The 27,273-nt window shown below is 42.4% G+C and overlaps 1 protein-coding gene across 4 annotated transcripts in view; it reads right to left on the bottom strand.

Moving 5' to 3' along the window:
- Positions 1-27,273, bottom strand: part of FAM53B (family with sequence similarity 53 member B) — a 158,256-nt gene that overhangs the window by 117,270 nt on the left and 13,713 nt on the right. For all 4 annotated transcript variants that reach the window (XM_090056996.1, XM_090056995.1, XM_090056994.1 and 1 more), the window contains exon 2: positions 337-584. In XM_090056996.1, the coding sequence (XP_089913122.1) occupies positions 337-423 (87 nt within the window). In that variant the 5' untranslated portion in view covers positions 424-584. The remainder of the gene's footprint in view (positions 1-336; positions 585-27,273) is intronic.

The raw sequence follows: 27,273 nt of genomic DNA, 5'->3' as shown, positions 1-27,273 counted from the left end.
AATGATGACAATCTGTTTGCTGTTAGTCAAACGACTACTAACCCATGCTATTCATCCAGCTGGTCTTTATCCAGTTTTGTAATACATTATTATATGACATGACATTGAATGCTTTACTGAGATTCACATGCAACAAACACCCCGTATTCTTGTTGTTTACTAAAGATCATGTCCCCAGCTATTGCAAATGAACATGGCTCATTTGAAATCACTGTATCAATGCTTTTTTTTTCCAACTGAGGATCCAGTCCTAAATATGAACTACAGAAATATTATGTAGCTTCTATGCAACTAAAACAAGCAAAGCGTTTTGAATTAAGATGTTTTGAATCTTACCAGCTCAGTCCTGCATGTTACAGATTCAGCACCTTTGTTTTCCAGAGTTTTGGTTAAGATCATCACCATGGTAATGAAGTCATGCATTGGAGCCCATTAGAGTACAGGCAAAGGTCACTCTCAGCCATGTTCTGGCAAAGCCGCTGTTTCGATGCATTTTCCCAAGTGACAAGTTCAGTGGCACCAACTCCCGACTGCCCACTCACAGGATGATTTAACAAGAATAGCTTCCAAATGCTGGTGAGTTCCTGCACACAAAATCAAGGAACAAAGTTTTAAAGCAGTTCACAAACCAGAAAGCTTTAAAGCAAGCCTACGAGAGAAGGGAAAAGGTATGAGACAAATTTTCATGGAAGTAGCCATGAGAAATGAATAGTGGTCCGCATTCTCAGTTTTTATTTAAAAAAAAAAAAATCTGGGAATTTTTCAGGGTTTATCTTTGAAACATAAAAACCGGGATGAAATCAGGATAAAAGGAAGGATTTTTTTTTAAAAATCAGTTTAAATTGGGGGAAAAGAATCGGTGGTGAGTGAGGCAGGGAGGGAGTCAGGATGAGACTTGGGAAAAGGTGGGGGGAGGGGCACGGCACAGCCCATTGGTCGCTCCCGGGGATGCAGCAGGGAGCAAAGTGGGGGAGCTGTCAGTGGGTTCAGGGTACGGCTCTTGCTGCTATGCGCCCCCCAGGAAGGCTGCGGGTTGGGAGGCCTGTGCCAGGCTCTTCCCAGGGTGTGCATGCCCCTGGATCAGCAGCAGGAAGCACATGGTGCCACACTTGCCTTTCTTCCCTGGTTGCATTTGTGTCCTTCCCCGCTGCTGCAGCATCCTGCTGCCAGGCTGCCCTGGCATTTGTGGGGAGGGGGAGTGGCATGCAGCCAGATGTGGAGTGGGACGGGACCCAACCCCAGCACTGGCACCTCCCACCCCACCCAGCATCAGAACTGGGTGCCCCGCACCCAAAGGCAGTGGCTCCAGCTACCCTCCCCCAGCCCCTGCGCGGCCACCACCACCCCCCTGCTCCTCATGTGGCTGCCACCACCACCCCCTCCACATCCAGCTGGAAACCTATGACTCTGGTAACTGGCACAGCAGCATTTTTAGCTTACCAGCACCACCCATTTTTCAGTTCAAATCCCTGTTAACCAGCACAAACATGGAATGGGTCATTCCCCACTTATGCTAGTTAACAGGGAATTTAACTGAAAAATGGATGTAAATCAGTAAAAACTTTTAAAAAACAGGGAATCTATCAGTGAAAAAAAATTGGTAAAAACTGAGAATGGAAAACACTAAAAATGAAGCGCTGCACTTTAGGAAGGATGTGGACAGCATTGAGAGGGTCCAGAGGAGGGTCATTTGCAAGATCTGAGGACAGCAGGGCAGACCCTACAAGGAGAGGCTACAGGACCTGAGCCTGTTCAGCCTTCACAAGAGAAGGCTGAGGAGGGACCTGGTGGCCATCTATGAAGTCACCAGGTGGGGACCAGCAGGGAATATGAGAGACCCTGTTCCCATGAGCACCTCCTGGAGTAACAAGGAATACCAGACATAAATTGTTTGAGAGTAGGTTCAGGCTGGACATTAGAAGGCACTACTTCACAGTCAGAGCAGCTAGGATCTGGAACCAATTTCCAAGGGAAGTGGTACTGGCTCCTACCTTGGGGGTCTTTAAGAGGAGGTTTGATAATTATCTAGCTGGGGTCATATGAGCCCAGTATTCATTCCTGCCCAGGGCAGAAGGTTGGACTCGATGATCTACTTAGGTCCCTTCCAACCCTACAACTATGAAACTGTAAGAGCTAAGCCTCAGCCTGTGAACTGTGCACAAACTTTGCACCAATAATCTTGCTTTGGATACTGGATACTTAAGAGAAATATTTATTTTAAGCATATTGCCTTCCTCTACACCTTTTTGTTTACCATTATACAGAGAGTTTCATGAGCTTTGTGTAGTTTAACATAATCTTAACATGGCAGGTATGCAAGTACCTGAAATGTGTAAAATATTAGTTCTTGGGCTTTGGTGTGCATACCAAATTACAGATGTGGGTATTATACCTTGATCGCATGCACTGATAGGTAACAGCACATAATTATATCTTGGAAGACAGTCATTTTATGGTGCCATAAAAAATTATAGCACTACATGTAGCATGAGGTTTGATGTGTTCTATTTTCCCTTTGTTCCAATTTTAAAGACTCATAAAAGCTCTGAGGTTCTCCGATGGAAGGAACCATCTAAATGGAGAGTATGTGTCCATTATTACTAGCTGGCATTTCCATGAGCGCTGTAGCTATTTATATTCTGTCCCAGCATAATTCTAATAGGGCAAGATCATTCAATCTCTAATTACACTTTACTCAAACAAAATACCAAATAAAGCAATGGGCCAAATGCTGAAATCTGTACGTATATCTAGATTGAGTCTCCATGTCTAAATTCCTATAATATGCGTGTAGGGGATATATATATATATAGAGAGAGAGAGAGAGAGAGAGAGAAACACCTTTGCTCTTCCGACTGTTTCCCTTGGAGTTTCTCCTAAACTGCTCTATTAAAACTGGGAACTAGAAGCTGTCCTCTCCAGAGAAGAAACTGCCTCTTTGGAGTCACCAATATCCCAAAGCCAATCTCCATGAGGCTCTGTGGCTTCAACCCAGCTCTAAGTAACCCAGATTTGTCAAAGCACAGCTAGGGGTTCCCCATCATGGAGGTGCATTATCTTTAGTGTTCCACATTCTCAGTTTCTACCCATTTTCACTGATAAATTCCATGATTTTTTAAGTCATTCAGTTTTTAATGATTTACACCCATTTTTTAGTTCAAAACCCCAGTAACTAGTACAAGTGGGGAATGGTCCATTCCCTACTTGTGCTGGTTAACAGGGATTTGAACTGAAAAATGGGTGCTGCTGGTAAGCTAAAAGTGCTGCTGTGCTGAGGCACAGGTTTCCAGCTGGATGTGGGGGGGGAAGGGGTGGCGGCCACATAAATAGCGGGGGGCAGGGGATGGCAGTGGCTGTGCGGGGCTGGGGGAGGGTGGCTGAAGCCATGGGTGACTGGTGCTACCTTAGTCAGGGGGAGCATATGGCCCCCCAGAAACCAGTTAGCAACTGGGTGGGGTTCCCCCGTGGCCAATCTCGCCAACTGGAAGGGGAGGGGGGAGCTCCCCCTCAACCGGTCACACCAACTGCGAAGTGTCCGCATCGCTCCTGGAACTGGCCACGGTACTCCAGCTGGCGCTGCAGCTCCCCAGCCAGTGTTTGCAGGGGGACACTGGTGCTCCCACCTGCTCCCCCTCCTCATTGCCTAAGCAGGGAACACAGCCTGTCAGGGGGTGCACCAGCACTCTCAGGGGGCACATGTGCAGTCCCTTGAACCCCATATGTGTCACCACTGGCCTGGCACCTCCCACCTGGGAGGGGTCAAGGTGTCAGGTCCCCCCCTCTCCACATGCCACTCCCCTCTCCCCACAAAAGCCAGGGCAGCCTGGCAGCAGGCTGCTGCAACATGGGGGAGGGGCACGAATGCAACCAGGTATGGTGCCACGTGCTTCCTGCTCCTGATCCGGGGGCACACGCCCCCTGTAAAGAGCTCTGCACAGGCCCCTGAGCCCACGGCCTCCCTGGGGGGGTGCACAGCAGCTAGAGCCACACCCTGCACCCACTGAGAGCTCCTCCCACTTTGCTCCCTGCTGCAACCCCGGGAGTGGCCAACAGGCTGCACCGCGCCCCACTCCCTGCCCCTTCCCGAGTCCCAGCCTTACTCCCTCCCTCCTTCACTGCCAATTTTTCCCTGTTTTAAACTGATTTTTTCCATTTTCTTCCTTTTATCCAGATTTCATCCCAGTTTTTATGTTCCAAGATGAACCCTGAAAAATTCCAGGATTTTTTAAAATAAAAACTGAGAATGTGGAACACTAATTATCTTTCATCCACTGATTCAGTGGGGACATCTCCATTCCTTCCAACGTCTTCATGGATCCCTGGATCCATGGAATGCCCTTTGCAAAGCTGGGATGGAGACTGCATATTTCAAAAGAAAGAAACCAAGTCTTGTATAGAAATGGCCAGGCAGTCCAACATCAAGCTAGAAAAGCCCATTCCTTTCTCAGCTTCTGGCAGCCTCCATGGCAAATGCCCTGCTATGAAAAATCAGACCAAATGCAATTCAGATCTGATTATTAAAATCAGTGTTCTTCCAATACAATTCCCCTAATCCCACTTTACTATTTGGTTACCTTATAGTTAAAGGAACCAAGAAAATAATTTGTATGCGTGATCTGAATAGTACAGAACATATCTCATAATATGCAATTAAAACCAAATTGCTATATGTAAAGGATAATATTTGAGAAAATGCTGCTAAGCATTAAAACTCATTATGAACTGATATTGATTTGCTTCCCAGCTTGTAAATCATATTTTCTTGTTTACTTGGATTAGAATTTGTGGTGGGTTGAGATTGCTCAGTTAAGGCCAGCTGGCTAGTAAAAAGAAATTACCTACTATTGTTTTATAAGAAGGAGGTTCATCCAGAGTGCAAACCTGGGGGTGGGGGAATCGATACATTTTCCAAAGATTTACTGTTTGAAAGGGCACACAGTAGAGTCTTGAGATTCTTATGTCATATTGGTTGACTTAAATGTACAATTTACTGGTAGCTTCCACATAAATCTGAGGGTAACTCTATGACCAAATGGAAACTGTCAAAGCTAAAAGCAAAGAATATCAGGCAATCAAAATTACACATAATTAGCTGAACCCAAACCACATCATTGTATCACACTGAGTCCAAGTTTAGGTAAGGAGAGCGAGCTGTAAAAAAATGACAAAAATATGGTGTGGCCAAAGGCCCAGAACTACAGTTTACTATGACTAATAAAAGGATAACAAATGTGTAACCTCCACAGTGCTTCTCACTGTTCAGTACTTGATGGCCCAATGCGGGGTAGTCCTCATGTGTATAAATACACAAGTTTTTAATGCTGGAGCTAAGAAAGAACAGAGTTGAGGGCCCAAGCCTCAGCTGATTCTCTCTAGTTGCAGGCAAAATTGTGATCATATATATGTGTGATGGGCTGGCTGGCAAAAACCTGGCCCAGGGGTTTTGAAAAGGCAAAAGATGATTGGAGGACTTGGGATTCCCTTTCCTCACCAATCAGGCCCCAGAGACTCACCCCCATGTCCCCTGATTGGCCCCTTGGGTCACTTGGAGGGGGATAAAAGGGGCAGCGTGGGCTGACTCAGGGGAGACCAGTGAAGGACAACAAGGAAGGAGCTTCACAGAGCTGAGCCAGGAGCAGTGCCCCAGAAGAGCCTGAAAGAGCAGGACCTGCAGGCAGCAGTGGGACCCTCACCAGTGCGGCGTGCAGCCGGCAGGAGAGGCTCCCCACTGGGCTCCAGGATCCCCTACGAGAGGCTGCAGCCGGCAGGAGAGGCCCCCCCGCTCCAGGAAGGAGCTGAGCAGCGACCTGAGGGGTTCCCAGCTCTGCTTCCAGCTCCTCCGATCGGAGGCCGGGCAGCTTGACATGAGGCTGGGGCTCTGGGAGGGTCAAGACACCTAGTATGCTGGAGCAGTGCTACCAGTGGTGGCTGTGTACCTACCACATGGGAGATCTGGGTTCAAGTCCCAGCTGAGGTGTCTTGGCGTGCGTGAGATAACAAAAGCAAATCTTCTTGCAGTGGAAAGGGGCCATTGTTTTTCCCTCTTTTCTCCCCCTCCAGGTACCAAGGCCCTATATTTTCTTGTCATTTGACATTTGACATTTTGCGCCTTTTTATATTTCACCAGCCCATATTGTTTGTTCTGCTGTTTGTGTTTTATATTTTGTTAACCCTGGTTTTTGTCAATGATTTTAAGTGCCTAACCTTGGGGCACTGTAGTGTCCATTATACCCTCTGATTTATGCCTGTTATGTTCCTAGTATTAAAAGGTATATGGTTAAGTCCCCATTGGTGGTCTGGCTCTGCTCTATACGGGGAGGAGAGTCCCTATACCTCCCATATTGCTTGTGCACCTGCTTTGATCCCTTCAGTTGGAGAGGGGGTACCTCTTGGAGTAACGCCCAGGTTACACATGCATTAACTTCCCCATTACAGCATTTCATGTTTCTGTAGTATATCATTTCTGTATTTTTATGATGCATTTATTTACATTGCAGCAGAATCCAGAGGTGCCATTCAGGGAAGGGCACCTCATTCTGTCAGGCTCTGTACAAACGTGTAATAATAAAATGTCCCTGCCTAAAAGACCTAACAATCAAAACACGTGACAAGTGACCAACAGATGGAGATAAATACACAAACGGGTGGGAGGAAGGACAAGGTAACATAGAAATGATCAGATTAGTTTAATAGACTGTACTTATGGTACGTTCCCATTTCACTCACTGTCGAGTGCTTTGTACCAGGATCCTAAAGCTTTCAACCAACCTCACCCTTTGACAGGCTGCCAAGTGAACAGTCAGCACACATCCCACAATGTCACAGCACTGGGTAGAGAATTTAGGAGCAAGACACTAATGGAAACTTTTACCAGTTGCAGGTATGTTTGTTATGAAGAATGATACAGAGGTGAAAGATGCCGAGATGAATTTCTTAAGTGTTCTTGCCAAGTATGTGACATTTTGTGAGTGCTGATTTTAATAATTATGAAAAATTGCAAACCTTTCCGAGCCTTACTGTAGACCTGTGAGCAAGAGACCACTTTCTTAAAGAAACTTAGGTTCCAGTTGTCACTTAATCTCTGTAGAAACAAAAATGGATTACAAAATGCCATTCTGAAGTCATTCCTTTTAGAGGCTTACAACATTTCCCAGCATAGACACTATTTCTGCCACTCCACACTGGCAGCTTTTTTCTGTCTGTGGGAGGGGATAGGAGTTAGGTTTATTTTCCTCATCAGCATGACAATATCTAGAACTAGATGACCTCTCTGACTTGTGGAAAAGACTTAAAAAAAGGGAGATCCCAGCTGTGCCTCTGCAGATTCATCTCGTCTTTGTGGGAATCCCCATGGGAATCCCCAACCAAAATTATACAGGGTCAAGACGTGCTGATTGACCTTGCAGCAGATGGGAAAGGGCAGAGAACCAGCCATCCCACCATGTCAGAGCAAAGATCCGTCTGGCTGGGGAGTTAATAATACAGTTCAATGTGGAATCAGTGTGCTGCTAGATCTTTTTCGGGCTGAACCAGTAACTTGACAGAGACCAGTGCTTTTACTTCGGTCCAGGAAATGAAAGTCTCTGCGCCATCCAGCCCTCATTTGCCTTTGTCCTGGTATCAGTCCAGTGACTGAAAAGTGCTGAACCACAGTCTGCCCAGAAGTCTACTTCTTCCCATAATGCCGACAAGCTTGAGGTGCTTAATCTCCCAATCACGCTGAGACCTGCGCCTTCACATCAGGCTAAGTCTTCAAATTCTTGTATCAGTCATTTCCTTGACATCAAACAAACAACCTAGAGCTAACCTCAGTGACTTTTGAGTTTCCTTCACTGATGCAAAACCAACAATCAGAGGTGAGCCAGTAAGGCCTGTCCCTTAACGTCAGGCTGGAAGTACCTATGGCATGGTAGCTGTGACATGACAGCAGCTTGTCCATCAACAGCAGACCAGAAGCTAGAAGTGCAGACCCCGATGACCAATGTCGCAGAGAAATGAGTCCCATCTACTCATACCTGGCCCATACACATTCAGGCCCACAAACAGCACAACAGATGGCTCAGAATAGCCTTTAGCACATGCCCCAGCCCCGTTTAGCATATAGAAGCCTGTACTTTGACATGTGTCTGTCTGTAAAGCTGGAGGAGTCGAGCCAGTAATGTAAGAAAAATGCAAGCCATGTCTTCATGCCAACAAGCTGGAGGTGTTAAGAGACCTCCCAGAAATCTGTCTCTTGGTATCATCCGAGCGTAACATGAATGAGGTATGCACCTCAGAGAGGCCTGAACTCTGACATCAGTCCAGGAAACTAGATCTTGCAGAAGCACGTGCCCTGAAATCAGCCCTGAAAGGCGCAGGCGCAGAGCCAGTGACCTGTCCTCTGCTGTCTGACCAATAAGCTAAAGATACTGAGTCACTCCACAGAGAGAGTGAGATAAACTGAGCCAACTAAAGGCGTTGAGTCAGGGATGCCACAAAGGCCTGTGCATTGACATCAGACCAGCAAACTACCACTGCTGAGTCAGTGACATCAAGGTCTGCTCTTGAGAACGGGCCAGAAAGCAGCTCATGAGACAGTGATGATGACGGGGGCCTGCACCATCAGACCAGGGCGCAAAAGCTGCTGCATTAGCATCTTCAGAGAGACCTGAGTCTTGACAAGAGGGATGACAAGTCTGGCATATCAATATCACCCTGGCAAACTACAGTTGCTAAGAAAACATTAATGTAAAAGGGAACTTGTGCGGGAAATGGAAACCACACAACCCCGGGTCCCCACTAGAACAAAAACAAGAATTCTCCATTCTTCTTTTGACCCTGAGGCTCCGATTCCCCTAGAGCAGCCATTCTTCCTTTTCGCTGCCTGGTGGAAATGAAGTGAGAGACGATTAAGTGAGAGCCACCGTTACCAATTCCATTGCCATAGAGAAGGATCATTTAAACACAAAACATGGCCCTGTGATGGCTGAGTACAAGTCTTCTTTAGTTATAAATTTCCCGAGTCATGCATGGTGGGGGGACAAGTCACTTGGCCTACGTCAGCTACCTAATTATTAAATGGGGATATTTTTCTTTTCCCAGCGTTGTCATGTGGCTAATTTCATTGAGTTTCCAAAGTGCTTTCAGGTCTTCTAGTGGAAGGTGCTCTGCATGTAAATACATTTTTGTCTTATTCTGAGTTAGGATGGCACAGCTGCCCAGAGTACTCAGCAACACTCAAGCAGTTAAACAAAGTTCCTTATTAATGGGACATGATTTCTCCAAAGTAATTGTCCTTCCCTGAGGTAAAAATTAATGCTTCTGCAACACACTCCTAGACATGCCCAGGACTGCAGCACCCAGGAGGCAGTAATGATGACAAGTGTGGGCAAAAACATTCATCTCTGGTTGGACATCGTGCAGTTACGTTTTCTGCATTACCCCCACCCCTCCACCCTGCCCAAGGCACTTAGTGCATTAACGTGGTGGTATAACATGGCTTTCTGTGGTCCTTAAAATGAGCTTTAGTATCATCCAAAGATCAGCCTTGATCCTCTCCCAGCACTGTCCAGTGCAGGGTGAGGTATTTGCAGATCTGATTTCTTTGCTTTAACTTTCATTTCTTGAAATCTTCCCCACCAGGAAATTGTTATAAAAAAGTCAAGCCTTCCACTAAAATATAATTTTTGGCTTCCGTTCCTGCCTCCTAATACTCCCAACACATGTTATGACCTGAGCCCAGCCACGTCCTGCCATGCCATATTGAGGCAAATCAATGCTACAAGAAGCAGAGAAAGATCCTCGGGTTTTCAGCGTCAGTAACATTGTTCTGTTAAAAAAAACCACAATGTGTAGTTGCGTGTTATTTTCCTGTCTATTGTAGGCGTAAGGTTCAGGTGTCAATTCGGCAGATAGTAAGAGATACTCTTATCAGCGGCATAGTCACACAACTCTGTACATGGAGCAGCTGCACAGCACAGCACTTGGGGCAGCACCAGCTCCTGCCATGACAACTGCTATGTCAGGACATGGGAAAAGTAAGAAGAGATCTGATTAAATCTGTGAACCACATAAGAGATGAATATAGGGCCCCAAATGACCTTGGCTTAGATGTTAACAAATAGAGATGGGTCAAACCTGAAGCCGTGGGCCAAATTCAGCTTTACTGTTAAATGGATGCAACTCTTTTGAAGCAAATGGAGTTTTGCCTGCTCCACATCCCCCACAGTTATACTACTGCTCTTTAAGAAACACGGAAATATTTTAAAAAATCATTTTCCAAACCTGCAATGGAATGAAGAAGTATTCACACCTGAGTCAAGATTAGATTTAAACAGGGCCTTAGGTTCTGTCAGACAAAATCTTGTGAGATTTACTGAGATCTCATCCCTAAATTGGCTGAAAATTTACTAGGTGTCTGTTGATCTCATTAGTTTTCTACTCCTTAAACTGAATGTGAAACAGGCCTGGAAAGACAGACCTCCTCTGGTACTTTGATTTAACCCAGATTCAAAATTTCAGTGGTGGATTCAGATCTGGAGTTTTAAACAGGACATTTTCTCCAGTTTTGAGGTTCCGCAGGAATCAAACATAAGGAACTAAATTCAGCCAGTATAAGCAGACAAAACTCCACTAGCTTCAAGAGTACAGTAAAGCTGAATTTGGCCCACAGCTTCAGGTTTGACCCATCAAAGTTAATCAGAACTCTTCTTACTTTGACCGTTTCCTGACAGAAGCAGAAAGCTTATCACAAGAGCACAGTTCCCACCAGTTGACAGACAGGAAGTAACATGATAGTGCTGTGCAAATGTACCAAAAGATTATTTGATCCTCGCAGTTAAGAAGTAGGTAAAGGAAAGAAGTACATACAGGACACTCACACATCTTCTTACTTTTCAGCAGCCAGGAGAGACTAGATAGTGCAGGCTGGAGTCATCAGGCAACGCAGAACAGCAGCCTGATGCTATCCCAACAAGGCTAGTAGCAGCAGATCAGAGCAATCATTGCAGCAGTGACATAATGCCTACGAATGGACATTGCATTTATCCCAAGACAAAGTGCAATAATTCAGTTGTCCATGACTTATTCCAGGAAAAACCCTAAAAAGATTTATTAGAAAAGTGCTATCAGTTTGTTCCGGGACATCACAAACCACATCTGAAAAGTTATCCTGAGACTTTATCATTCAATCAGCAGCAGAAAAGGGCCAGTGCACTCAGCCACTCACTAAACTCTGACTGGAAGGGCTTGGAACGGCATGTGTACATGCCAATTCCAGGACTTTTCTGTTCTGGGCCAAACACAGGCATAACTTGTCCCAGGACAAATTCAATATCTGTTCTGAGCCAACATCCACTTTTCAATGCAACATGGAGACAGCACCCTGAGCTTTCACTCATGCCCTTCAAGGTTGAGAAGATACTTAAATCGAAATAACTTTTCAAATCTCATTTATATTTTTGCTGTTTACTTTTCATGCTCTACCCAGCTTAGACAGTGGATCTTTCATTTACTGTTCTTCTGGACTAGCACAGTGATCTTATGTCTGTGTATTTCCTCAACCTGCAAAGGAATGTGTAGATCCCAAAGCAACTATTTCCATATAACCTACCAAATCACTAAGCCCACACTCTACTTCATAGTAGGTCTGTATAAGCCAGTGGGACAGATTCACTAAAGGAAGGTAAAATAAAGCCCTAAGATGCAGGTCTCTTCAAACCCTTTCCTCAGGGCTGAATTTAGCACAATATTTTGAAGACAAGTGCTGGTCTCAGAGCTCTTCTTCAGCAAGCTGTGGGAAGAGAGAACTTTCCCTTAGGAAGCTGCTGCTACAGCATTGCCTTTGCTTGAATAGCCTCATCCCAGATCACCCCTGTGACCGGTTCTTCTTGTAGCCTTTAAAACAATTGGACTTAAGGAGCACTTTTGTACCTTGTCATAAAAAAAAGAATCTTGCTTTCAACAAACCTAGATTTTAGGCCTAAACTATTAGATGGCATCCCATTAAGAACAGCAATCTCATTTTGGGAGACAAATGGCGTGGATGCAGTCACAAAGGGCGGTGGTGCTCAGCATTTCTTACAAACAGGCCAAGCCTTAAAATCAGAAATGGGCCAAGGGCCACAGAGAAATGTATTATAGTACAGTGGGGGTGTGGAGGGGAGGCAAACAGTACATATACAAAAATGTATATTTATTTCTGCCAGAGCTCCGCATGTGCAGTGCGCTCACTGGCAGGCAGCACAGATTCTGGCCACAGCCACTACTTCCATGCAGCTCTAAAACCCAGGGGGGTGAACACTGCTACCATTCACCCCCTGATAAATTCAGCAGCTGGAAAAAAAAGGGGACAAGCAATGATGGCACTAACCCCGTGGGTGAAAGCGGTGAGTTTGACCCCAGCCCACAATGACATGCCAATGAGCTTATGCGCCGGTGATAACCCATTCATATGAATTTTATGGGCTGCATCTGGCCCACAACCATGTAGGCTGAACGGTAGGGTTGCACTGTACTATGAAGTGCAATCATTCCTTTTGATATTTCCCCACAGACACAAGGAGGTAGAGAAAATTAAGTCAGTGTCTGCAACCAAGCAGTTGGGGATTTTTTTATAGTACTCACTGCAACTTTCACTTCTGCATTTGTATTCTCTGCTAACATATTTGACCCTTAAAACCCTCCACTCCAGCTACATGTCTCTTGTATACATATGGATCTCTTAAGAGCCCAATTCTGCAATGGGAATTCTGGGCAGAGAGTGCTCCGTTCCCAGGAACTAATGAACAGGCAAACTTAGTGCGATCATGTATCCTAAACCCTTCTTGTCCACCACCCTCACATCCGCATTTAATTTTCTGAACAACTTACATCCCTCCCCAGGTACCACCTACTGGACATTGATGAACAGCATTGGTCTGATCACCACACCTAGAAATATGTTGCAGACATTGTTCTCTATATTCCTGGCTGGAATATCTATGAAGATAACTCCGTACATGGAAACTGGAAACATTTAGCAAATAATTGTTTTTCCATATTTACTGCTTCAAAATCCAGACTGAGTGGAAGCATGTGTAACCTCTGCAGTTTTATAGAAAGAACTGAGGTTATCTTAGATCTGTTCTCTGAGACAATACCACAGCAACTCAGTGTCGGTATTTGAATAAACAACACTGTAAGGCAAAGACACCAACTTCGCTACATGCTACAGAAGACCACTAGCACTGCTAATCAATGCCAGAACAATTTGTTAGCCTGTATGAGGACAGAGCCTGTGTTAAATCTCTGAATAACAATGTGCATAATTTGTATTCTTTTTATTTATCAACTACATTTATAGAACAATCTTGTATGGCTAATCTAGAATTTCATATTGTTCTTTCTATAAATTAATGGTAAATTGCTGCCATTAGTATCAAATAAATGAATGAACATATAAATTATTGTCATGCATGTCATCAGACAAAGCAAAGTCCCTTTGTCATCTAAAGATGTATTTTCTGTACCTAAAATTTATTAGCCTTTTTCCATAAAACATGTCTTTGCTCACTCACCACTCACTCTTTTCACTCACACCTATCAAGAAGGGCTACCAGAGTCCCTATTACTGTCCCCAGTTTACACATGAAGCTGAAGAAAGTACTGGCCACTACGAAAACCTGGCTCTAGGAGCAGAAGAACACAAAAAAGGAGAGCTAAAACCATTTCTCAATGTTACTGTAATGGTTTTGCTGAGAAGTGGCACACCCTGAAAGCATAACAGCATGGCATGAAATCCTATCACAGCACGTCTGGGGAATGACCAGTAAAACTCATTCATGATTTGCCACTTGTGACTAATGCAACTTTGCCAAACAGACATCAATCAGTCCAAGGGTTCAAGGGCTCTGAACCTGACAAACACTGTACCATCAGTCACCATTCTCCAACGGTGATGTATCCGTGGTGCACGGAGCCAGTAAAAGTACCTCAGTAATACAGCAATCAGTCAATGATTTATTTGTGGGATTAGCAGATAATGCCTAATAAACAAAAGAACATTGTTACAATATACTAGGAATAATGACAGTCCTAGAGTTCCAGTTTTTAAGCAGGCCTTTGCATATGGAAAGAGTACAGTTCCTAATTCAGCAGCAAAATACTAGACCAGATCCTACAATCAATTCAGAATTGCACAGCCTTCATCAGCTGTAATGAAAAGAACAGAAAAGAAGCTCAGCTATAAGAATTTATTAAGCTATAACATGTTTCCATTACTATGCCATGACTGAAGGGATGAAGGATGATAACAAATATAACACATGTTATATATACCACCTTTTCATCAGCATTCTTTACCATGAAGAATGTGGACCAGCATGTACATTTTACAAGCACAGATTTCAAAATGCCCTTAAAAAAGTGACCCTCTATATAGATCTAATTAAAAAATTACTCAATTCTACGCACTCTGTCTCTAGGTAAAGACTAATATTAAAAAACCAATTTACAAGGTAGGAAGGAAATGAAAAATGAAGATCAATTTCCAGATTTTTAATATTTTATATGCCTTAAAAGAGTAAAATTTTATAAATCTTGAAGTACAAATTACATTTCTGTATTGATTTTTTTAAAGTTCTGTTGCTCAAAAACTTCAGTTCAAAAGCTGAAGTGACTGAATTAAGATTCAGTTTCTGAATTAAATGCTCTCATGATAATGTTTCTTCAATTACTTTAAGAGGAAAATCAATTTGGGCATCTGTTTCACTCGGAAAAATGTATTTACAAACCTTTGTAAAAAAAAAGAAAAGGCAAGCTTAATGAATCAGTTGTCTCAGTTTCTGAATCAAACTGACAGCCATCTGTCTCTCCTCCAGACTAGGGATTGCTAGCCACTTCTGATTTTATCACAAACTTTGAAAAAATGAATGGAATACAAATACTTAGGTCCACAATTTACTCCACTACCTCCCTGAAATTAATACTCAAAAATTACTTTGGTATAACTAAGACTGAAAAATGTTTCCATCATCCATGCTGCAAAATGTGACAATACAGCTCTTGAAATCCAATCAATCCTCTCTCTAGACTGTAACTCACATAGCTGTTTCAGTAAGCAAGGGTAGGTCAGGCCAAGTCTCCAAGCTAAGTTAATTTTTTGGTAACTACTGGTTAGAAGACCAGTTGCTGAAAAGGCAACATTTTCCTTATAGCAAAACACAAGAGGTCAGTAACTCCAGTCCATTAGTTCCAGATAACACCATAAACAAAGTTATGGAAAAATGAATATGAGACAAAGCAAAGAACTAGCAATTTTATAAAGATGGCTCTCCAAGAGGAAGAGTAGTGACTGCAGTTTTACCATGAAAAATATATACCTCACTCCCACCTACCAGAAAATTACAAACTGAAGGAATGTATATGCATGCAATTACTCAGTTAGCAGAGCTTAGTTGACAAATTTCAAAAGGTTTACATGTCTGATGTGCCAAACCTAATCCCCCTAAGCCAGACTCTGTGTATATTCTCACTGTCAATGCACCCCCAAACACATATAAAATTCCTCTCCCTGACACAAATCATTGTTTCTACATGCACAGAGACCACTGCTGAGTTTGGGGATTGCTGAGCAGTGCAGAAGGATGTAGGCCAAAAACCTTACCTCCAACTGTCTCACTATAGCTTCTGGCATCGACTAACAAGAACTTCTGAGTAGTAGTCATCATTAATAACACCAACCACAAGAACCACATATACATAGTGCTTTGCTACATTTTGGCCCATATACTGAAGATTTTATTCTCCCCCTAGTTCTAGAGTCAGATTCCGATATCCTAAGTAGTACCTTACTCCCCGGACAGTTCTAGTGAAGCCAAGAGGATCCTGTTCAAGGACGGTGCTGCCCATCACAAGTAAGGTGTCAGAATCAGGCACACTCTCCTCGTATTTTGATTTTCATCAGAGGAAGGCAGGGGAACATTTATAAGCAACACAAAAATCAACCAGCATTCTCAAGGGAATCAACACAGCTTCAGAAAATTTGCATGGGACAGAAGTTATGTGATCAAAGGCAGCATCAAAGCCATAAATAGTGTAATATAATCACTGGTTAGTGTTCATGTAATAACATCCCCTGTGTCACTCAAAAGTTTCTAAACTGATATGGAGAGATGACAACACGTCCATAAAATAAGATTTCCCAAGAACAGAGGTATTAAAGGACACAGTTCAAACCCATCTTTATTACCTCCAATCTAGATATGTCAACTCATAAAAGTACTTTAAATGATGGATTTTGCATTCAGTTTGAAGGTTTGCTGCATGGGGTGTGAGGGAAGGCTGTTGTCATTGCTCTGTTTGGAGAAGCCTGCAGCTCTAAGGTTATTTTTACAATTATATCATGCAGGGGTATATTTCCCTACTCCTTCAGGAAAAAGTGAACTTCTGGGGTATGAAAAAAGGTCTAAGTTGGCTGCATCTAGATGAGCATGGTCATAAGGTATGTGGCGCCACAAACATGTCTGTGGTGCCACATACCACACATTTAGACATCCTCCACACTGCAAGGGATCACTGCCCGTGCATGTGCTGCTCTGCTTTTTTGTGTGTGGTTTTTTTTTGACCCCTAGATATCCAGGGGTCAAAAAAACCTGCAGGGGAAAAAAGCAGAGCAGTTCCCACACAGGCAGCGCGTGCTGCTCAAAAGTGGAGCCGAGCCTCCTGGAGCCACGCTGCAGCTGCTGGCCAGGCTCTGCACTGAAGCAGCCCCAGGAGACCCCCGGGACTCCAGGTAAGGCTGCTGGGGCCAGCCCAGTGCTAGCCCCAGCCTCCTCTACCCCACTAGGGGTAACTTGCCACACACCAAAGTGTGTGTGGCACAGGTGTTCCCCAGGGACAAGTTGCAGCAGCACAAGGTGTGCCACTGCTATTTGTCCCTGGGAGGACAAGTCCACGCATGTCTGGATGTGCTCAGCTGTGTGCATTTCCCCATCAACATCATTAAGGCCCATTTCTCCCAGTTTGCTACCTTATTGTTGAAAACTGAATTTAGGTATGCAGAGAAAATTTATAGCGCACTATAAAATATCCTTATCACTCTTTTGGGTGAAAAAACTAAGTCCCAAACATCTTTCTCCTCTAAAGATGTAGTGTTGTCTCATGATTAGAAAACAGAATTGTGAGCCAGGAGTCCTATGGGGAAATCCTGGCCCCATTCGAGCCAATGGTAAAATTTCCATCAATTGTACTAGGGCCAGGAGTTTACCCTTGGATCCTGTGTTGCTCTGGAATGGTTACACCTCAGCTCTGAATCTCAATGTCTCTATCTGCTAGATAGCGTTCATACGCCCTCATTTCACAGGGCTATAGGCAAAACTTGATGCCTTCAATGTTAGTGAAGTACATTAAGCCTGACACAAAGTCCTTCTCGTCGATGGGGATTTTTCCACTGACTTCAAGAGGTTTTTGGATCAGGCCTTTGAGAGCCATGAAAGATGAAAAGTGGCAATTACAAAATATTGTTATAAATCTTTTCCCAGCCCCATCTCCAACTGTCTCCCAAACAAATGCTTAATTGACTTTTCTGTTCATTTAAGCATTTATCTGAATCTGTGCATGAGAAAATGGAAAACGTTAAGGAAAACAAAATTTATGAGAAATACCACTGTACTTTATAGAAACTCTACTAAACCCAAATCCACAGTCTACTTGTAAAATTTACAGTAGGACAACCACAATGCTTACACAGCTTGGTTACAGCTCAGGATATAGTTAGTTCCTTACCCAGAGACAATAAACTCTTGCACTCCATCACATGGGACAATGCCTCTTTCTACATTTCCTTTCAACTTGACTTTTGTTTTAGATGGTGTGTAACAGTGATTCAGTTTTACCACATAATGAAGGTAACTGATAAAAATCAGGTAGCTGCCAAGCATTGGGAAATATTTTCATTAAAAAGGAAAGTGCCACTTTAATTGTGTAGAGCTTAACAATTCTACTGTGCAAACATAATGTAATGTAATATAATTTTATCTTGAATTAATAGTACAGCCATTTAAAAAAAAGAATGAGAGCAAATCCTACCACTGGTAGTTATAGGATACCCTTTTCTATGCCTAACAAGATACATTTTCACAATTAATTAATAAGTAAAAGAATTGCCTGGATTTAAGTTTTAAACTATGTGTACTGCAAAAGGAAAAGTAATAAATGACTGTGCTTAAGACAGCAGAAGCTCTGGAGATCTATGATCCAAATAATTTCTTTGTTTAGGATTAACAGCTTAATGCAAGAACACAGGTTCTCATCAGACAAACCCACTTTGCACAAGTATGGATAATAAATGCTAGTTCAAGACAGTTGTAGAATAAGCTGCTGTCCTCTACAGCCAGGCTAATAACAACCACAACTACAGGCAGAGCCAGAGAGTTGTTAGCATGATAGTGCTGCAAACCTCTCAACTCCTGAGCTGTGCCACAAAACGTACATATGATGTTTTTCAATCACTAGGGATGACCACGGGCAATCCCGCTTGTGAATGCTATAGATATCCTGAATTCACAAGAACAGACGTATTAAGCTGTCCACGGTCACACAGGCTTAACTAAAGCAGATATGGCCCTCGACCAAAACCCTTAGACTGATCCGAGCCCCCAGATCTCAAAGCCAAATAGCTCAAAACTCTGGGGACAGTTCAAAATCCAAACACATGCCCAGATCTGCATGTTTTGATTGGAGCCCACAGCTAGATGCTAGTTTTATACTACAGGAAATAAGAGCATTTAAGGAAAATGACATACCACCTGGTTCAGTAAAAAACAATATCAGTTTATTGCTCCCTTGCTCTTAATGAATAGGAGTGGCAGGGGAAAGACTCCCTTACAAACAGCGGAAGGGGAGAGAGGGAAATGACAGGACAGGGTCAGAGGTGGTCTGTCTCAACATCTTAGCTGTTGTTTCTTCTCAAATTAGGGACATGGTGTGGGCAGTGATTTTGCCTTTTCCTTCTTGGCAACTGAAAAGGAAAAAAAAAAAGAGAGAGAGAGAGAAAGAGAGAGAGTGCAAAATGAGTAACTGCAAGCGGCAAACACCAATTGAGAGGCAAGAGCCTAATAAGCTGGAAGAATATTGCTCTACTGCTGAGAAGTGGCAATTACACTTACTAAGTGGCTTAGACAACCAGGATCAAAGACTCATGCACATATCCAGTTTATTGTGTGACAACTAACATGTGAAAATGTGAAAGGACAGAAGAGCACACCCATTTGTGGCTTTACTCCAGGGTCATCATTCATGTTGTGCAAAACTTCTTGTGGAGGACCAGTATAATACCACAAGAGGGACCACTAGGCATATTTTAAACTACTGTCTCTGTCTAAAGGCATGTCTGCATGGCACCATGCAGTGTAAACCAAACCAGGTTAAGTCCTGGAAGCCAGATAGTGGGGTTAGCACAACACACCACTCAAGGCAATGAGCACTGCTTCTGAAGTACAGGTTTCCCTCGCTTTATGCAGTTTCTGTATGTGCAAATTTGCTCTTATACAATGACCCTTTTTATACCAAAAATGTGTTATATGCAAGGTAAATCCACTCTTATGTGATCAGTGTGGTAGAAGCCCACAGTCAGCTACTTTGTGTGGTGCATTGTGGGAGGGACACACACCAAAATATAATCTCCTGTGTGGATCTGTGCTCCTTGCTCATTGTCTGGGACATGTGTTTCTGTAGTTGCCACCCCATTATGGCTTCTAAGCATCCCACTAGCTTATCTCCTACCCCTCTCCCTGTCCATCAGTGAAGACTTCACCACCCTCTCCTCACACCAACTAAACATCCACCACCCCCCTGTGCTTGTGTGTACTGTTGGCAAGGACTAAAACTGTCTTGTAAAAGTGGTAGAAATGGGCCTGGGGGTCAGTACAATCGAGGTCTTGGAACGTATCCCTATTTGTTACATTGGAAAGTGGGTGCCCTTTATGGGCATTCGAGTTATGCGCTGTTTTCCAGAAACGCATGTACAGCATAAAGCGAGGGAAGCCTGTAGGCTAAGTAGCTAGGGAACAGCACTGTGTTACTGCAGTGATACCGTTTCTGATACCTTCAGTATCTCAACATGGCACTGCATTTTACTAAGAATACATTTCTGGAAGAGCACTTCTGGTCAGAAAAAAGGACTGAAAAAATAACCATTTTCTACTGGATAAACTTTTAGTCAGAGACTGATTGTTACACAATAGTGGCAAAATAAGGTTTTTTACTACTACATTTATTTACCTACCACATACACTTTCCCTTAAAATATAAGCCCACCAAAACTGCAGTGCATGTCTTGAGTTAGATTCAGTTTGAATAACTGCATTACCTATACAATTCTTCTGAATGCAGCATCTTAATTATTGGGGATCATACAAGCCAGGAATAACCCAATCTGACTTTCAATTCCCTTGTTAGGTTTGTAGATCTGGTAAATGGGAAAAACATCTTTTTTTTAATAGGCAAAATAAATGTAATATGAATCACTGAGCAACAATAGAACACCATGCCACTTTAATAAGATCATTTTTCAAAGTATAGGTAAACTTCAGATATTATTTAAATATATATTATTACCTACCTTTATAAAATGATGTCCATCTACTTACAGCCAGGTTGGATTTCTTCATTGGGCCAGACTTGTTGGCTCAGATCTACTGGTGATTTATATGAAGAGTATGCCTTGCAGCTTAAGCTGCAAAACTGTACCTTAGAATAACAACACTCCCTGTAACAATGTCAAATTGTTGGCCATGATTGCAAGAGAGGGACTGAATGGATAGAGTATTAGTGGGAATTGTCTGAACTAAAGATGACAGTTGTTCAAGGACAGATTAGGATAATATCAGCAAGCCATTGTTTTCTTTATTTCTTGAGGCTGAATGAATAAACTGGATAGTCAGAACAACTCCTTGAGAAAAGCAAGTGGGGCATGATAGATGGAAATAATAATATTTAAATATATATTATTACCTACCTATAAGCTTATTCTATTACTGTGTCTGAGTATGAACTAGGCCCTTGGAGCTCCTGCTGGTTTTGGCTTACTCACATGGCTCTAAGAATACAGATGCAGGTGTAAGGCCTCAAAAATATATATATGATCAGTTGGGAAAGGTCTAAGACTGAAATTACTCAGACAAACTAAGCAGATCAAGTAATCTGAATTCCTCAAACCCAATGACTTCTGAAACAATTTTTCCAAGCTCATTGTGCCTGGATAATGTATTACTTGGTATATGTTGTCTTATTGAATCCTTGTTATAGTTACCATCTACAGGGCAAAAGACTTCAAAAGTCTTACAGGATCTGGGTTTGAATCAAGAGAAGCTTCCTGCATCCTTGGGCTAGCTTTGGGATTTAAATTCCTAACATGAAGAGTGTTGTCAGAGACACCTCCCATGGCCACCAAGGATATGAGATGTTAGCTGAGAGTTTTCCACTTGGCTACTGTTTGAAAAGCCTCAGAAAACACTTATAAATAGAAAGCCACCCCTTTCAAAGCCAGGAAGTTTTAAGCTACTCTTCCATCCAAATAAAGTATTTTATATGAAGAACAGGCTAAGAGAAATTGGCTAAATCTAAGAATGGAAGGAAATGTTATTACTCATTTGATGTAAACCTGATTAAGTGTCACTCAGCTGGTTCTACAGGCCAGAATACATCTTGATAAAAATTCAAAAATATTAGGGACAATAATATATACATTTTGTCCATATACCACACAACTAGCATAGGACACATGCCACATATGCTACATATAAGGTAATGACAGTCATGGGAATGGTTTTGGCTTTTTTTTCTTTTCAAAGGACCAGAGAAAGAAAAGTACTTCTAGCCATTTCAGTAATGAAGAGGGACAAATTGTTGTTGTTACCTATTTAGTAGTGTTAAAATTTCACTGGCTACAATAAGTTCCTGAGACAAATATGATCTTTTTCTGAGATGCATAAGTGAAGACCACTTTTTATTTTATTCCAGGCAACCCCCACTTAACACTGTCTCACTTAGCGCTATTTCACTATAACGCTCATTTTAAATTGATACCTGATTTTAAAGTGACCCAATGGGTCATTAAAAACAACTGCGGTCGCCATCGTAGGGTCATCAAATACTTTCTGTTTGGCTTAACGCTCATTTTGCTTAACGCTCAGTTTGTCAGGAACCAATTAAGAGCACTACGCAGGGGTTGCCTGTACATACAATGCCAAGTACTCTGCCTATTTGTGGCTTCGACTGCCTTGCACGAAGGAGCTTTGTAAAGGACTGACATGACACCTTCCTTGGGCAGCAGAACCGTTCCCCACAAGCTTACCAGTTTGGGCAGCTGAGCCTGTAAGTTAGCAGCTAGTTAAGGAATAGCCAGTTAGGTTGCTCTGGTCGGCTCTGCAGAGTTAGTACCTTCTGGACAATTATTTCCTTTTGTGTGAGGGTGAGGGGTGTATCTGGAGTGAGAGACTCTTGACTGGGGTTTCAACCTGCTTTTCCAAATGGCTGGTGCTACCTAGGCCTCTCTGGCATGCTGGAAAGAGACTTCTGAGCCCTGCACCATACATAAATCTCTTTAACGAATGAGAAGAAAAACATCTGTGAGCTGTATGCATTAGTGTGAATCTGGCAGACTGAACAGCAAACTCTTGTCGCCCTACAGCCTTTAAATTTCTTGTTTTCCTTAGGTTCATTAAATACATAACAATCTGTTACCAGAAGATGGTTACTACGTGTGCAGGCTGCAAAGGAGCCACTTTTGATAGCTCTAGCTGAGATACAGAAATACACAGAGAGCGAGGGAACTCTCCCTTCCTGTTCCTCATAATTTAACAGAGCAAAGAGAGGACTGGGTACATCCAGTGTACTAAATTAAGGAAGCTTTGGGGGGAAGTGCTCAAGCAGTTTCCTTTAGTTATTGCCAACTACACTAAAATACTCAGCTTTACATTTGGAGTATCTCATGCAAATAAAACCTGCAGCATCCATCAGAGCTGGTGGTGACTTGGGGAGGCTGCAGCAGGAATTGAGTGTTAAGGTGAGGAGATGAAAAGACAAAAGAGGAACTTTTTATAGCAGGTGGCCTGCCTTCTGAGCTAACCAAGGTAAGTGGGTGCAGATATTTTTAGAAATCAAGGGAAATTAGCATTACTGTGGGGCATAACCCAGCCCTGATCCAGAAGCGTGGGGAGGGGGCATGGACCAGTCTGGCAGGCAGAGGCAAGTGTGAGGTTTGGGGCTTGGAAATTTGGCAGGAGGGAGGGTGGCTGTACTAACGGTCACCACCACCACTGCCAAATTTCCAAACCCATGGGAATCCCTGCAGGCTAGATGAGATGGCTCTGTGGGACACATTTGCCCTGCAGGTGAGTAGTTCAGCACATGAACAGTCCCATTGACTTCCACCACTTAAGAAGTAAGACATTACTAGTTGTAAGGCTGACAAGATTAGGAGTCATTTTAATGCAATCAGATAATACCCCACATTAATAAGTGACAAAATCGGGTCCTTTACGACTGGCTTAATTTTGTGATAAAGAACAGCAGCTGATGCCTCAGCTACTTCTTCTCACACGAAGATTTTCTCTTTGAAAAAGAAGTCAAAGCAATTTCCAGCTTCCTCACTTGTCATCTGATCCAGCACCAAGCAGTGCCTAATGTTTTTTTCCTGAAAACCATTCCAGAGAGAGATGTATAGAGATGTAGGACCTCTGCTTATGTTTCAACTGGCATTTTAAATACCTCTGGGAGCTATTTACGAGGCTGCAATACCACCAAAGCTGGTACTTTCATATTATTTCAGTTCCTGGCGGGTGGAGATAGCATGAAGAGACTAAAAGTTATGTGATTTTGGTCCCATAAACAGTACTCTGCAGGCCAGACTGTGCAAACTTCATTCTATTTGTTGCCCCCATGGCCAAGCCAGTAGCCCTGCTCCCAGGAGCAGACACCTGCTACCATGAGTCAAGGGTCCATGCTGCTCCTATATATTAAGTCACTTACGTATGAATGTCCACTAAAGAAAAAAGATGTACATTATCACAGACACTCTCCAACAGCAAGCTGGCTTTGAGCTATTTGCTAATGAATATGGTATCCAAAATAATTACCAGGGATCCTAGTTTTTCATTTAAAAAAAACCCTAAACTAAATTTGCTGATAAAAAACCCATAAAATTCTGTGTTTTTGTAGAGTGACCCACCCCCTTTCCAACACTGACTGGCCAAGGGGCCCTGGCGGCGGTGGGGGCCCAGAGCTGCCATGGATGTGGTATGTTGGTAGCTTCTATGAAGTCATAGGAGTATTTGAGGGTCGACGACTCTATGGTGGCAAGACTATGGTAGCAGATACCTTTCCATATATGCTTGTCCAAATCTCCTTTCTGGCCCACAGCCCCAGGAGTAGCAGGCAAGCATATGGCTCTAAAAGCATAAAGTTACTTTCTCAACATGGCAGTAGCAATATAGCTGGAAAATATGTATGTCCCTTCCCTTGCTGCAGTCCCTTTTGCTCCATTTCACACAAAAAAAGAAAAAAAAAAATCAGGAAGTAAAACTGTGACTCCTCAGTTCCAACATATGGAGCCCAGAAATGAGATGAGAAAAAGACAGAAGTGTTTATCTGCTTTGAACCATGGCTTTTAACTAGGCACCCTCCCCCTTGAACTTCCTACAACATAACACCAGTCTCCCCATAACTCCTTTCTCTAACAATATCCTGAGGAGAACTGACCTAAATATTGAATCCCAACCTAGCTTCCAGACTGACATCAGTCCATGTGCTATTTGGAAGTACAACTGTGCCAGCTATCTGGCAGTGCACAAAAATGAATGATTCCTCAGTACAAACAGGGAAGCTAAAAAACTCATCTTTACAGCATGGGAAAATCTATATCAACTCGTTACATTAACTAATTACTATATAGCCAACCCTGAGGAGCTGCAAATCATTATCATGTCCCTCCTGCAAATCATGACATTGCCTAAAAATTGTAAGACTTTTTTAAAAATACATGTTATGTTCTTTTTTTTTCTTTTGCCTTTCAGTTTCTGAGCCTTTCGGGTGCACTCGTTTTATATTTCAAGTTTTTCTTGGCAACCAGGAGTGCCAGGAGCATACTTCTTAAAAATGAAAACTGAGATTCTTATGCAGTCTCTTGAATGCAGCAGCTGCAGGATTGAGCAGTATAAAATTGGAAGAACTGGCAACACTGTAATTACTTCACATTACTTAATTAATATGCATCAACCCCTTTCCTGAGATAGCAATACTTGGAAGTGTCTCCTTCTAAAGAAAGGGCAGAATCACATCCATGTGAAATGCTTTGTACGGTACCCTAAGAATGAGATAAGCTTAAAAGTAATAAAATTTCACTTAATACTTCTTAAGCTGATGGTAATATATGGTAAGTGAAGCAAAATGACACAAAGAGAAATCTATTGCCAATGGACTGAAGGATAATGAGAAGTTTTCAAGAATATTTAGAAAAAAACCCTTAACAATGGCTGAATTGTTAATAATAACCAGGAAAGGCATAAGTGTTCAATAAATATTTCTCTTCCGCATTTAGGAAAAAGTCAGATGGAGCAATGATGATTAAATAGCAGCTACTATCGTCAATCCTTTTTAAAAATAAGCAGATCTAAGTAACTTGCATTCAGTAGTCTTAAAAGTCAGTGAAGGATTACTCCACACGGTTAATGTTGATTTTCAAGCAGGCAAGGAACAAGTGCCAGGGAAGCGTCAGAAGACTGGAAAGAAGATAATATTATGCCAATAATTTAAAAGGGTAAATGGGATTATTCCAGGTAAAATAAGGAAATGGCTGATATGGATTCAATTCATAAAGAATCGAAGAAGGAAATATAATTAGTAGCAATCACCATGGGTTTTATTGTCTACCTTGCCAGTGATTTTGGGGGGATTCTAAATTTAGTTGGTAAAAGTAATTGTGTTGATACAGTATATTTAGACCTCCATAAAGACATCTGACTTTGTACCTCAGAACATTTTGATTCAGAAACAAAAACAATACAAAAGTATGATGGCACACATTGTTTGCTTTGAAAACTGGCTAACAAACATATCTCTAATTGTAATTGTAAGTGGAGAACTGGGAATGTTTCTAGTGGGGTGCCAAAAGAACCAATTGTTGGCCTAGCCTGTTTAACTTTTTTATTAGTAACCCGTGTGCTTTCATAAAATAATCACTGATAAATTGTAAAAATGGCAAATGCTAGGGGAATGGTAAACAATAAAGTAAAATAATAAATAATAAAGATTGGTAAATAATAAAGTTCTGGATCACCTAGTAACCTAGGTACCAGTGAACAATGCATCTTTTAAAGCAACCAAATATAATGTCAAACAAGCAAACATCCAGGACATACTTAAAGAACTCTAACCTGAGAAGCAGTGACTGTGAAAAAGACTTGAGTGTCAGGGTGGATAATCAGAGGTCCTAATATGCTGCTGTGGCCAAAACAGCTAATGTAATCTTTGGAAGTATAAAAAGTTATACTTCTGAATTTGGCACTGGTACAACTGCTATGGAAATAATGCATCTAGCTCTGGTGTCTAGAGATGATGTAGGATGTTGCTAACTGGAGAAGGTTCAGAAAAGAACCGTGAGGATGATTCACAGATTCAGAGTCATGCCTTATAGAAAAGGCTCCAGGATCTTAATCTACTTAGTTTATCATAAAAGACTAAAGAATGACTTCAGACTGTCTGGCAGTACTTAAGTAGGGAAAAAAATTTTGATTGTGGATTCTACAGTCTTGCTAACAAGAGTGTAACATGATCCAGTTACCAAGAGTTGTGTCAGGTTCTCCACCACTGGCAATTTTTAAACAAGAATTAATTGAAGCAAGCCCTAAGACCTGTGCTACACAGGAGGTCAGAAAACTGGAACACAGTGGCATCTTTCAGTTTTGTGTTCTGTGAAATTAGCTTGACTCATCACTGCAAGGAGCCAGTATCTCTCATTGAAGTTAGTGGAACTACCTGCATAAATGCTACTCACTCTAAGCAAAGGTTGAAAAAAATCAGGCCCTCTGCACACAACTTGTATTTTCTTGTTTCAGTTCTAGCATTATTATATCTTTAATCTGTACTCTTTATTGCATGTTTAGAGTACAGCATTGTTAGAATATACAAAAGGCGCATGCATAACCAAAACAATGGATTGTGCAAAGGAGGGCATTAGCAATCCAATCAATCATGTAAAAGAGTGGAGTTTTTACAATGACGTTCAAAATACTTAACTTGTCAAAACAGAGAAACACA

The sequence above is a fragment of the Crocodylus siamensis genome, chromosome 7 (assembly GCF_052110815.1).
Source record: "Crocodylus siamensis isolate JL-2025a chromosome 7, ASM5211081v1, whole genome shotgun sequence".
Classification (NCBI taxonomy): Eukaryota; Metazoa; Chordata; order Crocodylia; family Crocodylidae; genus Crocodylus; species Crocodylus siamensis.
The sequence above is the reverse complement of the archived record's forward strand: the minus strand, read 5'-3'. Positions and strand labels throughout refer to the sequence as shown.